We start from the raw sequence: 17,322 nt of genomic DNA, 5'->3' as shown, positions 1-17,322 counted from the left end.
TAACTCTTGCCCCCCAGTGAGTTGTCCTGTGGTGAAATGACTGTGGCAAGTTGTTCTGCAGTGAGTTGGCCATGGCAATTTGGCTGTAGCGAGTTAGCCGTGGTGAGTTGACCGTAGCAAATTGGCCATGGCGAATTGTAATAGACCCATGTAGCTGCCTAACTGTTAGTGCTCTACCATCTTTATTTGGAAGACTGAATAATTCCAAGGTGGTGCTGTACATAAATTACTTTTGGAGATGACAGGACACAAAACAATGGACACACACTTTCTGGGGTGAGGAAGTAAACCCTAGTTCCTAGTATATTTTATGTGCGTGTGATTTATTTCCCCTAATGCACACATCTTTATCATGTTTTCTCTAAGCTGCCCTTTTTGCAAATCAGGTATGTCCATTTCCCTAAAGTGCATGTTTCTCTAAGCACATTTTGGTTAGAGAACTACAATACAAAATAGAGAGAATGAAAAAATAAATTGAAGCTCTTTTCTATTTTGGTTGCCAGTTAAGGTCCTGCAAGTTGGTTTGGTTGTAAGTTAAGGACTTGCAAATTCAGCTTGCATTTCCCACTGAAATTGAAAAGAAAGCAATCACTGCTGCCACAGGCTGGTCTTTGACTCTCTCTATACTTCTTTTTAATATAAAAAGATTTAAATTAAAATATTGAAGATTAGGAAGAACCTAAACTATTTCTTCTTGCTTTTGGGTCATTCCATGTCAAGTGGTCTGATTTCAGAAAAGTGCCCTGCTCGACCATCACAAATTTCGATGTAAACATACATACATGTGCCCAATGAGCATTGGTAAAGTGTTATGTGTGCTGATGCAATAATTGTGGAGATAAAGGCATTTGTGTGACCCCCATACCACAGCCTTCTACGGTATGACTCTGAGGTTCCAGCAACTTTGAGACATAATATCTCTCATACTGTATATACACTGCTCAAAAAAATAAAGGGAACACAAGCAGAAGACATCCGAGATATGAATGAATGAAATAGCCTTATTAAATACTTTGTTCGTTACATACAGTAGTTTTGTGTTCCCTTTAGTTGTTTGAGCAGTGTATAAACTACTGTATCTAACGAACAAAGTATTTAATAAGGCTATTTCATTCATTCAGATCTCGAATGTCTTCTGCTTGTGTTCCCTTTATTTTTTTGAGCAGTATATTTTGTTGAGAGAAGCAAAACTTAGCCATCTTGTACAACTTTTTGTGCTCTATTAAATAAAATAATAAAAACATTCTCATGAGCTATCTCCATCTAGATAATTTGGAGCAAAGTTGGCCGAAAGTAGTGCGGCTCGAAAAAAGATTAAAGTTTGGCTTTTTATATCTCTGGAAAGAAAGGTATAATAAATGTGAAACTTTGTGCGTAATAACTTAGTAACACAAGGTTTTCGAATAAAAAAATTCATTCTCTTAGTGCTTTCCAATAGTTTACAAACTGAGTGTAAGGTTGACGTTTTTTGTAAAAATACCAAAAATAGGATATTTTCAGCCCACTTTTACAAAAAAGACCTTCTGGAAACTCTGTTAAATCATTCTCATTAGAAAGAGCATGTTTCGAACCCCCTAAAAAAGTAGGGTTGGTTTTTCATTGCTGACATATAAAGCCCTAACAATAGGGACAAAGTTGAGGACGGTATGTTTAAAGTTGTATATTCGAAATTGAATAATTACAAAATCAGAATAAAAAAATAAAAGATAATATAGAAAACATATTGTTTACAAAAATCACCAGGCAATGAAACCCTTGTTAGGAGAAAGATTGTGGGCCCAGTGTCCATTGGTTCACATGGAGCTGGTCTGCCACACATCCCCAATTGCCACCAGCACCATGACCAGCACCCCCTGCCTGCCCAAATAAGGAATTGCATGTGCTAAAATGTAGAATTGCCCAATCAAAAATCCCTTCCCTTAGTCTTTTTCTTTTCTCCTGCCCAATCATGTCCAATGCTCAGAGATGCAGTCTACATTTGGTTAATCTAGAGTTGCACAGCCCTATGAGAAGATCTGGTACCCTGAAAGTCTCTTAGGTTAACCTGGAGTCCAATGATTCAAGGGGTAGGCTGCCCCACCTGAAAACCTCTTGAGCTCATTGATGGACAGAAAGTCACATTACCCTAGGGGTGGACTTGCCTTCCACGCACCTTGTCCTCGTCTCAGGCAAACTGAAGCACTCACTCTGTGGATGGAGAAACAGAAGTGGGCAGCCACCACTTCTTGATGCTTGTACCTTCACTCACCTCTAATCTACTTCAGCGTGCCATCTGCTTAGAAGCTCCCCATCTGGGGGTGGGAACTCCAAATTTGGCAACCCACTTCAACCAGCCTCGCTATTGCCTCCATGAGAATATAAGGAAGGAAGGCACGTGAATGCTTGGATCAGGTAATTCCTGCACACCTACCTGTTGCTGCAACAGAAGATGCTTGCAACTTTGCAAATTTTTTATCGGCAAAGCTGCTATTAGCATGAAAGGCAGCTTGTATGCACTCTTAAGAAGCATTCCGGTATCTCCTACAACCTTCTAGTGCAGGGCTGTCAAAGTCCCAGCCCATGGGCCGGATGCGTCACACACTGGCCATGCCCATGCCCAGTTTAATGAAGGGGGGAAAGTCCCAATACATCACGTGACACCACCGTAACGCCGTGATTTTGACACCCCTGTTCTAGTGCATCCCATTTCTAGCAAATTGCCTACTTGATGTTACATACAAGAGATGTGTTATCTCATTGAAGTGAAGGCTCTATAGACTAGGAGCAAAAATATCCAGTTCTGAGTCTATCATATGTCATAGAAGCTGCTAGGCCAGGCACTATCTCCACACCAGTCCAGCTTACTTCATCAGTGAAGAAAAAATTGGAGTGGGAAATGCTGTATACTCTGCTTGAGCTCCAGGAGGAAAGCAAGATATAAATTTAATGAATAAATAAATACATCAGTATGTTCTGCTGATTCGTCCAATCAATTCAACTGGAGGGAAGCAAATAGCTCCATTCAAATGTTTTAAAGAATCTTCTTTAAACCTGGCAGAAGAGAGGGAACTCCTAGTTCAGAAAATAACAATTCATCACACACACCAAAGCAAATCTTCCCATTTTTCTTTCTTTTTTTAAAAAAATAACCCACATATTTCTGTTGAACACTGGTAACTGATAAGTGGGAGTTTTGCTCCATTCCCGGTAAGGCAGCTTAAAGCTTTCCATGAATCAGTCTTTTTTCACACCAGAAATTTTGCAGTTTGTAAAACCTGAGGCAAGGTGACACATCGTTCCTTAGGCACTGGAGAGATGGCACCCATTTTTCAATGATCAGGACAGATCAAATGTGCCACCAAGAATATGAGGAGTTTTCTCATCTGCTTGAGATCTTCCTCTGGCCAAATGCGAAGGGCATTGGCCTAACCCACCAGAAAGTGCCTTCCCAAACAGTCCTTGGCACGATTTCTGTCCTTGCTTGGGCAATCTTCTAGCATCAAGATTCAAGGTCTCGTGAGAGCCGCAAAAGTTCCTTCTGTCTGTCAATCACTCTCAAGGGCTGGATATGGGCCCAGGTTGCAGCCGGACTTCGAGTGCTGAGGGATTGTTCTGAGCCTGAAAGGAAAGAAACCAGGATTAAGGAAATCTATCATCTGCAATAGTTTGAAAGAGGCAGAGAAAATAGAACACCACTAAATAACATTTGACAAAGTTTCCTAGCTATATTGAGCAAGAAAGTAATTAAATGGACAGAATCTTTTCTTTTCTTTTTTGGGCTTCTAAGACAGGTGTGGCCAGTGATGTAACAAAGTCTCCTGAAGAACTGAGACCAACTGTGTTGGCCTTCTGGGGGGTGGGTGTAGGAGACAATGATTATTTTAGAGCAAAACACTTGACCCATAATTGCTCAACCCACCTATTTTACTTTTTCCAATGCTCCAATACTCCACCCCCACCCCCACCTCAAATACATAAGCTGCTAAATGTTTGCCATCAACTTTTGGCAGAAGTCACGTGTGGTTAGAGTGGAGGTGGGGTATTTATGTGGCCCATAGACAGAAGGTTGCTTATCTCTGCTCCAGTCTAAACAACAGCTATTCTTCAAGATTTAGGAGATTCACCCCTCTCCTTGTAGATTCCAGGGGCTGAATAAGGGGTGAAATCTACTTACCTTCCCAAGCGGTTTGGAAGTGCGCGCACCATCGTCATGTTTGTTTTTTTTTAATTTGATTTATAGGCCGCCCTTCTCCGGAGACTCAGGGCAGCTTACAATGCGTTAAGCAATAGCCTTCATACTTTTGTATATTTATACAAAGTCAGCTTATTGCCCCCACAAACTGGGTCCTCAATTTACCTACCTTAGAAAGGATGGAAGGCTGAGTCAACCTTGAGCCTGGGGAGATTCGAACTTACAGTAATTGCAGACAGCTGGTGTTAATCACAATGCTATCAGTCTGCTGAGCCACCAGTCTGATTTTTGACCCTTTGTGCATGGGCAAAGCCTTCTGTGCATGCGCAGAGGGTCAAAAATGGGTTACTTCATCCGGGCAGGTGGGCGGAGCCTTGCGTTGCCGCCGCTACCGGTTCAGCAAACCACGCGCCGTCAGCGCTACCAGTTCACACGAACCAGACAGAACTGGCACCACTGGGCTGAATCCAGGTCCTTTTGCATACAGACTCAGAACTCTGTCATGGAACTATAGTTATTTCCAAGGAGTTTTCACGAAAACCTCTGTTAGGACATAGTCCTTCTGGAGCAGCTGCTGTTACATTGCATTGTGTAGGGTAGGGAGAAAATACCAATACGCCCTTTTGAAAAGGAGAGCAATATAAATCATGCAATGATTTGACGGTTCCAAAGAAAAAGTCAACAGTTAACAATGTACACGAGACACACAGACGCCCTTCCCCAATTCACTTGCTTACAGGTTGAGGCACGTATTGCCCGAGCTTCTTCCAAGAGGTACTGGGGACGACTGCGCAAGGGAGAGAGGGGAACTGGAGAAAGGGAGAAAAGGAAAAATAAAAATGGGAAGTCAGAGGTTTACAGAGGAGGAATGTAGCCAGCTCCTGCCAACTTCTGCTTTGTGTCATCTACAAAGACATTTTTCTATGTCCCTGAACATTCCAGCTCTAACAGAAGTGCCTATTATTATAATGCAAGCATCCTTTTAAAACATCGAGCCAGGAAAGCTATTTCTCTTTTGATGCAACCTTCCGACTCAGATCACCTGTAAATCTTCCCTTGTCAAATGTAATGACTTTCTCAGGGATGGGATGAGCTAAAACTTTAATTTTTAATTGGCATTAAAAATAGATGAAACCTTAGCCTTGCAAATTAGTTTGACGTGCTTGTTGAAAACTGCTTTGTAAAATGAAAGGGGGTGGAGAGAATCATTCTATTTCATCGGGCCACTGTATTTGTGCAAGAGTCCTGTGCGGCAACCATTCTAAACTGCAGCGTGTAGGCTTTGCTTCCCTTGATCCTCACTGGTCACAATTCCCCCAAACCCAGCACTCTTCTATACTCACGGTTGGGATGACTCCGACAGTGATGTACAAGGTGAACAGCTTTGGCCATCATGCGCTATACAGGATAGATATGGGTTTGTGTTAGATTATTCACTTGTTCTCTCTCTATTTTCTCTAACCAAGCTATTTGTAGACTGAAAAAACAACTAATACAGCATGCATGCTGAAGGTACCCCAACCTGCAGTCAGAATCTCAGAAACACCGGAGTATTTTTTTTCCAGCTAGTGATTTTTTTTCCCAAAATGGAATGATCTATTTCATTCACAAAACAGTACAACAGAAAGTCTACTCTCTCTACTCACCAGCTTCTCAAAGTTGACAAGGTTCTCCACCAAGGTACGGTTGCCCTCGTGAATGAAGGTCATATCTGCAAAGTGAACGCAAGTGTCTTATCATTCATTACAAAAAAAAAAAAAAAAAGAAAGAAAGAAATGGAGACCTTTTGCCCTTTGTAATTCTAGGACAGGCTTGAAATCTTTTGAATAAGAGGAAGTGCTCCTCAATAGCAATAGCACTTAGACTTCTATACTCCTTCATAGTGTTTTTACAGCCCTCTCTAAGCGGTTTACAGAGTCAGCATATTGGCCCCAACAATCTGGGTCCTCATTTTACCCACCTCGGAAGGATGGAAGGCTGAGTCAATCTTGAGCCGGTGAGATTCGATCTGCTGAACTGCAGCTAGCAGTCAGCTGAAGTAGCCTGCAGTACTGCACTCTAACCACTGCGCCACCTCAAGCTTCGCTTTTGGTAAGTTCTTAAATATGTACATAGGCAAAAATGCAGAATTAATTTGCCAGCAGCTTCTTTGGTTTCAATGTAGTTGCTGTCAACAGTCTTGACTAGCGAACCCAAGGAAAGCAGACTCTTAAGAATTTTGAAATCCCAAAAGCAAAACTTAATTGGAGACACTATTTTGGTACTGAAGAATCAAAACCAACTCTGGGTTTTCCCGCACAATGCTTATATAGTTAAACAATAGCTTCCCATTCTCCCCACCCTTGGTTGGTCACATTGTCCAATTATGAATCGTCCTTTTGTTTTGAGAACAGTTCATCTTTCTGTTAAACACCTGCATCGGTGCCCTTGGTGATATTGGCTCTCACGGTCTGTCTCTGAAGCGTCTATATTCTTTCTCCCCTTCCCTCCCCACAGTTCGTTGGCCAGTTGAATAGCGATAAGACCTAAACATTTCAAAAGTGGTTCAACCATGACAGCTGCATTACACTTCATGTTTTAGAACCTTTGAACTAGCTGTTTTTGAGGCTTTGTCAGTTACTTAAAACTGCACCTGTGTATATTTGATAGGATTCTGTTGTTGTACCTTTAAGAAGGAGGGGCATAAAAGGGATCATGGGTGGAGACAGCTTAGCCACAGCCAGTCTATAAACACGGTGATTCCAAGAAGGATCCTGGAAAGAAAAAGGATAAATCAGATGGGATGTTTGTAGTCAAACATGCTTTAGGCAGACTGTTGACTCCTTCAAACCATTTTTCAATTGTGTGACTTCATCTGGATTGTAAAGGTTGAAGAATTAGCAGGAACTGGCAATCTTTTGGAGGCCAATGGCCATACTTAACTTTTGAGGGTGTAAAGGTTCCCCTCGCACATATGTGCTAGTCATTCCTGACTCTAGGGGGCGATGCTCATCTCCGTTTCAAAGCCGAAGAGCCAGCGCTGTCCGAAGACGTCTCCGTGGTCATGTGGCCGGCATGACTAAATGCCAAAGGCGCACAGAATGCTGTTACCTTCCCACCAAAGGTGGTCCCTTTTTTTCTACTTGCATTTTTTACGTGCTTTCGAACTGCTAGGTTGGCAGAAGCTGGGACAAGTAATAGGAGCTCACCCTGTTAGCCACTGAGCCACCGTGTGTCAACAGGGATTAAACCAGGCTTTGGAGGAACTTTCTTGTGTGTCTGTGGTGTTTGCCTGGTGGAGCACAGGCGGTTCCAGAGGAGCTGACACCGTGTCCCTCGAGGGTGTAGCTGAAGGCTACAAAATACCAGCAGAGCTGGGCTTTGGGAGGAGTTGCTCAGTTTTGTTTCTAACTGGTGCATCTATTCTATGGCTTATTTTATAACATCGTCATGCATTCCCAGACTTCAGATGATGCAATACTATAGAAAACTGGTAGGAGGTGGTTCCAAGGGATCAAAAAGGGGAAATAAAGTCTTAGGCTGTCTACTGCTAGCTTCCATGCTTATGCAAAGTCCCTAATTATATATTGAGCATAATATATTTGGGGGGGAGGAGCAGCTAAGCCTCATTAGATCACTTTCTCACAGGAAACCTCATGCTGCAGTGCCAAAATCTTGCATAATTTAAATGGAGATTCAATGCTACTTGGAATTTAAATGTTTTAAGTCTCATTATGGCAGTATCATGAGACTTTGGACAATATTTAATAGTGAGTTGATAGGTGGGTGTGATGTTGAAGCTCTAATGCAAGATTGTACTGTGACAGCCAATCTCCAGTCAGGTTTGCTGAGCTCTTCCTTACATAAGGGATTCTCTTCCATATTGCTCATCTCCTCGTATTTTCAGAGGTCTAGAAATAGATTTCTACAGATCTATTGCTACAAATAGATCTAATACAGGACAAAATTCCTCAGAAGACTTTGAAATTAAGAGCTAAAGAAATTGAGTTCTCATTGAATCCATTCAGGGAGAGATTAAATTTGACCAACACAAATAAGTGAGCTCATATCTTTGTGAGAAAGTCTATAAAGAGAAAGAGAAGGAGGTGCGGAATATTTCAGAACGTGGTCTAGGTAGATTATGCTCCATCAGTCTAGGCATTATTATCTCTCTGATAATAATAAACTGTTGACCACCTCAGAGTCAAAATGTAAATATTCTGACTAAGATTAAAACAACTACTCTTACAGTAAGTCTAGCTGCAACTCCTAATATAAAACTGGTGCAAGCCACTCTCTTGGCACCAGTTCCCCATCAGTAAAATGGGAAACAGAATAGGGATACTATGTAAAAATGAGAGAAGAAATCAACACTTCCAAAGACAAAAAGGAACATCTCTCCACTCACCAACATCCGTTCCATAGTGCCATACAGCTTTCTCGTCTTGTGCGGAAGTTTCTGAGATATGAAGAAAAGTCAAAGGGAGAATTGTCAGAAATGGTCAATAAGTTAGTGCAGAAAGTTGGGGAATTTATTCAACTTATATTTGTTCAAACAGGACTCTGCACCCATGAAAAGAGAGTGGACTTCAAAGCCATCAGTAAAATTTTCATACCTGCACAGAAGAAAGTTAAAGCTTTGTCAACAGATAATCTGTCAAAAAAAGCTACTAAAAGATATGACCCTGGTCAAAGAGGTCAGCCTAAATTGACCAAGAAAGGCCTTGTTTATTGGCATAAATCACATCCTGTCAAGAAAGGAGATGACTGAAAATCAGCTCATATAATAATATGATTTCTCAACCTGAGTAATTTTTTTCCTTTGAACTAAAAAGGATGTCAATCGTCAGTGAGCCTTAGCAACCCAAGGATGCCTCAATAAAATTTCTAAGGACAAAATTCGTAGCTTCTCAAACTGAATACCTGTACTGTAGCAGAACATGCAAATAACCCATTTCCTGCCTATGTGATCTGCTAGTGATCAGAATACTACATCCATGCTACAAAGCATACAAAATTCAACAAAAGCCAAATCATAGAATGGACCACAAAAATAAACAAGCAGACATAATCCTTCTTAAGGCTGATGTAAGGTCCATCCAGTCGATATTTCAAAATTTGGCTATTTCCTAGGTATTGGGGGCTACGATGAGTAGACATCCTATTGCGAGAAGGGTATGAATGTGAGACAGCTCACTGTTAATGATTGTTTGGTTTTACATTTGAATCATTGTTTGTCTAGTTCAGAGAGGGGTTCAGAGAGGGGTATAAATCACCCAGGGTTACAATGTATGTTAGGCAGCCATATCAATTCCCAGTATTTCAGTGTTCACACATATCCAATTTTTGCTCTGCAAATTATTTTTTAAATGAAAATCTCAACTTTTGTAGTTTCCTCTGCTTTTAAACCATTGTTTTAATTGCAATTATTACAAAGTACACTCTTCTGTATCAACTTTGCCACAAATAGATATCTTCCCCAAATAAATACTGTTCCACAGGACTCCCAAGAGTTACCACCATGAGGATGATGGATTTCTTCAACAACCCAATTCAGAGCCATCTGCCTTCCAAATCTCCCTAAAATGCTCATTTGGACCCATTTTGAGCCAAATTTACTTCAGGTTGGGGCTGATAAATTATATAACTGCAACAGTGTAATCCTTTCACAATTTTTGACACCACATCTCTCTCTTGACCACAAATGGACATATTAGAGGATTTGGTAAGACACAGATTTAAAAGCATGTAGTAATACTTGATTTATCCATTGTTTTATGATGTCAACTTGGGTTGATTCACTGCATCAAATATGAAACGCTTAATATGCAGATGTTTTCCTCTTCTGGAATTCTATAGTTCATCACCCTCTTCCTAGTTTCTAAGAATCTAACTTTTTGCGAAAAGAGTTGCCTGAGAGATGGGCGGCAAATAAATACGTAAATAAATAAATGCCAATGGGGAAAAGCCCAGATTCTCCTTTCTGGGCATTCCTTATCTATTTGAGATACTGGAAAACATGCTCCTTTATTTAATTGTTTTAATTTTGCTACTATCTTTTACTTCTTACCCAGTAACTGATTGTTAAGGCCTGTTAATGAACCTCCCTCCCAGAAGATCTTGTACACATGATAATGCTTTGCAGGTCTGCCTCTTCAATCCCAAACTCATTATTATGGCTACACAAAATACACATGTCCTTGATCAGTACACTGTACTCCATCAATTTGGGAACTAAGCACAGCTTCAAGAGGGATACACACACAGAGCAAGTGTGAGAGATTAAGACATCCACCTAACCAGCCAGTTCAGCTGAATCAACCTTAGCAATCAATGGAGAGATAGATGTTGTATAGTCAGATCATCCTTGTATCTCATAAACACATACAATCAGACTGTGATTGCTTCTTTTGCATCCCTTCATTTCCTTAATCAGGACCCCATAAAAACGATAAAAGGTCTGGGAAAGAGTCTTTCAAAATGGTAAGTGTGAAAGTGGAAGATACAACAAACTGCTCTTCTGAACACAGTTTAAGTTAATGTAGGAAAATAGTTTCAAGACCAAGCATGTTGATTCAACTGTTTCCCCTTCTCTGGAGAGTAGAAATGTACCTCCCAAGTCCTAGAAAGGCGGCTGATGGCAGAGTGGCTCAGGCCAAACATCACGGCAAAGAAGGAATTCAGGTTCCTTTGGTCTTTTAGGCTGAAACCAAAAATACAGAAACACCATTCAGATAAGGAGGGAAAACTGAAACAAATTTGATTATAAATTGCAAGTTTTTCCACAGGAAAAACCAGCAGATGCTCCATTCCTACAGCATCAAGTTCTCTCCCATGGAAAGAAATATCTGCTTTATTTTCAGAGGTCTCCAAACAGTAAATCAGGATGTACCAGGTGAGGTTTCAATGCTTTAAGGGAGAGAATCATCCTAATGATGAATAATAGCAATAGCACAAGGCAGGAAAAAAAACAACCTGTTTTTTATGAATGACATCTCACTCAATCTCTTGCTTTTGGTCAGGCTGGCTGGATTCCTGAATTACACTGTTTTTTTTTTAAATCAGAAAGTTGAAAATAGGAAAGCTGATGAAGAAACCAAAACATGTTCTGTGAAAAGGAATATAAACTCTTCTCTGGGGAGGAGAACAAATATGTGGGCTGATACTAAAGGTATCTGATGGCGTAATTATTTTTGTCTTGACTGATAGACCTCAAGGAACTCATGAAAAGGAATCAGATCTTGCAAGCCTACCCACTTCTAACCAAATATTTTCATGGTTAGTAGATTCTTACTGTGCAGCCAGCTTGATGAATTTACGGAGCAGCTGGGCTCTTTTGATAACATCAGGACAAAAGCAGAGCTCAGTGGTGATCCAGAACTGCAGCTCATTGAAACGACGCAGGAAACGCTCCACATTGGCTGTGGTTGCACTGGGAAATTTCTGTGGCCCAACCACGTAGTAAATCAACTCCACCTTTAAAAAAACACACAACAGTCAGGGAATTTCTCCCAAGCTCCAGTTGTAAGACACAAGGCCTTGCCTCAGTTTCTCTTTCAAACGAGCATGCTAATGGGCTAAGATCTCTGCTTGCCTTGACTTGACACACAAAGCAATAGAAATCTCAGTTCAATACCAACAAGGATGGGTGAATAATTCATGGCAAGGTTGGGAGCATCAATCCTTGTATACAAACAAATAGAGCGTCCATAGAACTTCCTTACCTGATGGATGCTTTTGAAGAGGTTCCAGTCATGCTCGGTTAACTGATTAGCCAGGTCCTTTGAACTAATGAAATCCAAACTTTCCCAGGAACCAGTTCTGGGGCCAAGCTGTTCAGGGTGAGGTGCCTTTGCAAGCAAAAGGAGAAAAGGATGGCACTTTTCGCTATGTATAGATGCACTGTGCATACTGGGTCCTAGAATGGAACCTCAGGAAATGTTTGAACACTAAAGCCCAGGTCACACTAGAAATGAAGATATATTAATCCTACCACACCCATCACACACAACTGTACTACAACCTTAACTATCCTGCAACCCCTTTGGATGTTTGTTTGGCATTTAGGACACAGAACTGAACATCTTCAGTTATAGATAACTCTGTCCTCCTATCGCTAAACTGTACCTCCAACACCATATGCCGAAGACCTCAATCATTAAACAGCTTCAGTTGGGAAATATTGTTTATCACTATCTTGCTTCAAAGTGAGGCAGATAAGAGGTGCAGATAAAGGTCTGGGCTTCCATAAATAAGAGGCAGTCAACCCATTCTCCAAAGCACCTGAAGGCAGGAGAAGAAGCAATGGATGGAAACTAATCAAGAAGAGAAGCAACTTAGAACTAAGGAAAAAATTCCTGACAGAACAATTAATCAGTGGAACAACTTGCCTCCAGACGTTGAGAATGCTCAAACACTGCAAGCTTTTAAGAAGAGACTGGACAATCATAGGCCTTATAGAGTTTCCTGCCTGAGTAGGAGGTTGGACTAGAAGACCTTCAGAGTCCCTTTATTCTGTTATTCTGATTATTATTATTATTATTTGTTCTTCTGTTATTCTGATTTGAGATACTCCCTCCTTGGTTTTGGTATAGATTGCACCTTCTCCAATTTAATGATGATGATGATGATGATGATGATGATGATGATGATGATGATGATAACAACAACAACAACAACTTTATTGTCATTGTACATGTATACACAGTATACCCATACAACGAATTTCATGCAACTCAGGGATTTCATCCCTTCAAATTCAGTATAACATTTATACTGGGGGGGAAATCTGCTTTCTGTGTTGTAAAGTTTCTTCCAGATATTTTCTATATGCCAAGATTCACATCTTTGATAATTGTGCTGAGAGGGTGGGAGGAATGGTAAACAGGATTAGGAAAAGACGTGAAAAATTTCCCCTTGTGTATATTTACAAGGAACACTCACCAAGTTGTGAAGCTCTTGAACACTGACAGCAAAAAGTCTCTCGTTCAACCCCAGGGATGTAAACACACCAAAAGCTTCCATGGGCAATACAACTTTATCTGCCAAAATCAAATGTTAGAAAGCAGGTTGAGAAATAGAATTCTCTCTCAACCGGCCACAAGGAGGCAGCATAGGGCAAAGCATCGATATTAACTGTAGGTCAAGTCTCCTTGCCTTCCTTCCACAACCATTCTTGAGAACTACAGCTCACTTTATTAGCTCTTATCTAGCTAGTAAATTTAGCACACTTTGCTGTTACCTCTACTTTCTGCTTCAAAGAGGCAAATTTCACATTCATGATAATAAATCTTTCTCTCCTCCAGAATCAGGTAGTAGCTAGTCCTTCCATTAACTGGTGTTTGGTTTTGCATTTAAAAACAAACCTTAAGCAATGGACTTTCGCTGGGTCTTCAAGGGCTGCATGTGAGAATGAATGACAGCCGGGGATCAACATCTGCATGCACATATAAATGTACATCCACTTCAGTGGTGGGTTTCCAATATTCTTACCACCCGTTTGCCACCCATGCGTGCCTTCCGCGCATTCGCCCAGCTTTCCATGCTTGCGCTTTGCTCGCGCACCTTTCACACATGTGCCCAGCCCAGGGGTGAAATGCTCCCAGTTCAGACCGAATCGCCTGGTCTGGTAGCGAGGGCAGCAGGTGGTTCGGAGAACTGGTAGCAAAAATCCCTGCCCCCCCCCCCATACCCAGCTGAGCCACGCGATCATCAGAGGCTTTTTTTTATTTTATTTTTAAAAGCATTTTTTCTACAACCTCTTCGGCCGAAAAAGTGCTTTTAAAAGTAAAAAAAAAAAGCCTCTGATGATCGCGCGGCTCAGCTGGGATCATCAGAGGCTTTTAAAATCATTTTTTCTGCAACCTCTTTGGCCAAAGAGGTTGTAGAAAAAATGATTTTAAAAGTAAAAAAAAAAAATTGAGCCACGCTCACTCAGTCACATTAATCCCCCAAGCCATGCCTACAGAACCAGTAGTAACAAATGTCACCATTGGCCCAGCTTCAAAAACGTGCCTAAATAGGATGGCATAGAGCCGCCAGTTCACCTGAACCGATATGAACCGACTGAATACCACCTCTGATCCGCATACAACTTTCTTCTCATCCCCACTACAAGATGCATGGATAAAAGAGTTAAATCACCCCTTCTCTATGCATCGAGATAATTTGATTTGGTCTGCCCTTCCTTCCCCTCCTGAGGGAACAGAATGCCATTTAAACAGAAAAGGAGGAGAAACTTTTCTTGATGTGCTGCTTTTCTCATTGAGACATCTTGCTCCGTGGCTTGACTTACAGCTGTTTGGCAGACTGTCAGGAGCCAGACTGTGCTGGGGAGGAGAAGGGAGTCAATGCCCTTCCCGGCACAAACATGGAAACGGAGGAAGTGTGAAGAGAGGGAACTGATGGAGGGGAAAACCAGACTGGGCCCCCATGGCAGACAACCGAGGAGAACTTCAAGAGGGGCAGTTTGTCCTTATCTGATAGACCTAGATAAATCTACATGTGGCCTTTTCCTTGGGTTCTGAAGGAAGCCAGGCCATCTGAATCACGAGAGAAGAGATACAAACAACAGCTGACCCAACATTCAATGTGATAGATGAATGTTGTGGATAAACAACTTACAAAGCACACAGTTAACAGTGGTAGGTAAACTTCTCTTAGGTCATTGTAGGAGGAGATAAGCTATGGCAGAAAAAAGACAGGATTCTGGGAGCACCTTTTCAGACTAACACATTTTATTAAAAGCCAGAAGCCTTTAACTCCATCAGGCGCATAGCATGATTAAACTGATACACGATTTAAATTATTTGAAAATTAGAAGTGTGCCCTAGTGAATCAGACACTCTACTAATGTCACCCCTGTTCTTCTCCCAGTGCTTCAGGTGAGACCCCTGCCATTTTTTAATTTGAGCAAGTGCCGCATTGACATTAATCTGTATTCAAGCATTGCCTTCCCGATACAATTTTAAAAATCAGAGAAATAATTTACCTCAGATTATAAAAATTTGTTAGAAATGTGAAAAGGATGTTTCAGAATGATTTCATGGAAACTAACCATCTTGCATGCTCTTCTTCCCTGCCTCAAACTCTTTAGCTTTAAACATGCAGGAATTCTTTCTGCAATGGTTTTGACTCTACTTTAATACATCTATGATTAACACCAGTTTGGATATGACTCTCAGTTGCTCCAGGACAGCGTTGCTATAGTGGAGCCACTTGTCACTGCATATAAAGTAGGAGTATCCATCTCCCAAAATTGCTACCCCCAATTTCATTTAAGCTTAATAGCAGTAACTGTGAGAGGGAACTTGGAGTCTTAGTGGACAACCAATTAAATATGAGCCAACGGTGTGTGGCGGCAGCCAAAAAAGCCAATGCAATCCTAAATTGCATTAACAGAGGGATACAATCAAGATCAAGTAATACCACTCTGTAAAGCCTTAGTAAGACCACACCATCCAGTTTTGGTCACCACACTATTAAAAAGATGTTGAGACTCTAGAAAAAGTGCAGAGAAGAGCAACCAAGATAATTAGGGGACTGGAGGCTAAAATATATGATGAACGGTTGCAGGAACTGGATATGGCTAGTTAATGAAGGGAAGGACCAAGAGAAACATGATAGCATTGTTCCAATATTTGAGGGGCTGCCACAGAGGGGAGGGGATCAAACTATTTTCCAAAGCACCTGAAGGCCAGACAAGGAATAATGGATGGAAACTGAACAAGGAGAGATTCAACCTGGAAATAAGGAGAAATTTTCTGACAGTGAGAACAATTAACCAATGGAACAGCTTGCCTTCAGACATTGTGGAGCTTCATCACTGGAAGCTTTCAAGAAAGGACTGGACTGCCATCTGTCAGAAATGGTGTAGGGTCTCCTGCTTGGGCAGGGGTTGGACTAGATGACCTATAAGGTTCCTTTCAACTCTGTTTATCTGAATTTGTATCATTTATGTGCCATTAAGTCATTGTCAACTCTGACTGCCCAGGTACAGTATATACATTTTCTCCACGATAATCCCAACCTTGTCTTTCAAGTCTTCCAGTGGTACACTCATTGCCACTGCTACCCCTACCCATTATTTAAAAACTCCAATAATGCCTATGGAGCCAGAGTGAGGGAGCTCATTCCCTTAAGGACTTGATAACACTATGGTGGAAACCATCAGCAGCTCCTGCTGACCAAGCCATCTGCTGCTATGGCTATTGCTACTCCTCTTTGCCTCAAGGTAAAGTAAGCAGAGGACAACAGAATAGGGAAATTTCCTTAAGTTGCCTCATGCTATTGATAAAATCTTGAAAAAGTTGATTTCCAATGATAGACCTGCATGGATTGAGCACATTTAGAGGACTTTCAAGTAGCCAAAAGCTGTAAAATGGTTATCTTTGTTTGCATCCTCGTAAGGGGTTTTTGCCAGATGGGTCATGTGTAGCACTGGGATGAAGGATCTACAAAAGAGCTGTGGTGGCGCAGTGGTTAAGAATGCAGTACTGCAGCTAATTCTGCCGACTGCCAGCAGTTCAATCCTGACCAGCTCAAGATTGACTCAGCCTTCCATCCTTCTGAGGTCGGTAAAATGAGGACTCAGATTGTTGGGGGCAATAGGCTGACTCTGTAAACTGCTTAGAGAGGGTTGTAAAGCACTGTGAAGCAGTATATAAGTGTAAGTGCTAAGGGTATTGCTATTTGCATGACTGACATCTCCATGTAACTCCTGCGAAGCTAGCATGGCTTCATTATCTTCCCAGGGAAACAGTACCTAAAAGATTACAGTGGACTCACCTCCTGCTGAATTGACCTTGACTAGGATCCAATCTTTGTTCCAGTCCTGACAGTCTGCTAACGATGCAACAATTTCCTTAACTGTGGCATTCACCTGTAACAGTCTGGTAAGGCAGGAATAGTCGGGCCTGTATATGTCATATGAAACTATTGAGGAAGATGGAAAGGAAAGAGTGTTAGCAACAGAAGATGTTCCTTCAATATAGAACATAACCTAACTCATCAAGCTAATCGAAACCTTGCCATCATCTCATGTAGCCAAGCCAGGGGTGAAATGCTCCCGGTTCGGACTGGATTGCCTGATCCAGTAGCGATGGCGGGGGGTGGTTCGGAGAACCGGTAGCAAAAATCCCTGGCTCCCCCATGCCCAGTTGAGCCACGCAATC

The 17,322-nt window shown here is 41.5% G+C and overlaps 1 protein-coding gene across 2 annotated transcripts in view; it reads right to left on the bottom strand.

The window, feature by feature from the left end:
* Window positions 1-2,883: 2,883 nt before the first annotated feature.
* RAPGEF3 (Rap guanine nucleotide exchange factor 3) overlaps window positions 2,884-17,322 on the bottom strand; it is a 76,625-nt gene continuing 62,186 nt past the window's right edge. For both annotated transcript variants that reach the window (XM_034419308.3, XM_087886666.1), the window contains 11 exons: window positions 16,937-17,083; window positions 13,094-13,191; window positions 11,875-12,000; window positions 11,445-11,626; window positions 10,763-10,853; window positions 8,559-8,609; window positions 6,837-6,924; window positions 5,818-5,882; window positions 5,515-5,569; window positions 4,909-4,980; window positions 2,884-3,597 (listed from right to left, as the gene is read on the bottom strand). In XM_034419308.3, coding sequence (XP_034275199.2) covers window positions 3,479-3,597; window positions 4,909-4,980; window positions 5,515-5,569; window positions 5,818-5,882; window positions 6,837-6,924; window positions 8,559-8,609; window positions 10,763-10,853; window positions 11,445-11,626; window positions 11,875-12,000; window positions 13,094-13,191; window positions 16,937-17,083 — 1,094 coding nt within the window. In that variant the 3' untranslated portion in view covers window positions 2,884-3,478. The remainder of the gene's footprint in view (window positions 3,598-4,908; window positions 4,981-5,514; window positions 5,570-5,817; window positions 5,883-6,836; window positions 6,925-8,558; window positions 8,610-10,762; window positions 10,854-11,444; window positions 11,627-11,874; window positions 12,001-13,093; window positions 13,192-16,936; window positions 17,084-17,322) is intronic.

The sequence above is a fragment of the Pantherophis guttatus genome, chromosome 2, assembly GCF_059756535.1.
Source record: "Pantherophis guttatus breed Tessera chromosome 2, ASM5975653v1, whole genome shotgun sequence".
Classification (NCBI taxonomy): domain Eukaryota; kingdom Metazoa; phylum Chordata; class Lepidosauria; order Squamata; family Colubridae; genus Pantherophis; species Pantherophis guttatus.
The sequence above is the reverse complement of the archived record's forward strand: the minus strand, read 5'-3'. Positions and strand labels throughout refer to the sequence as shown.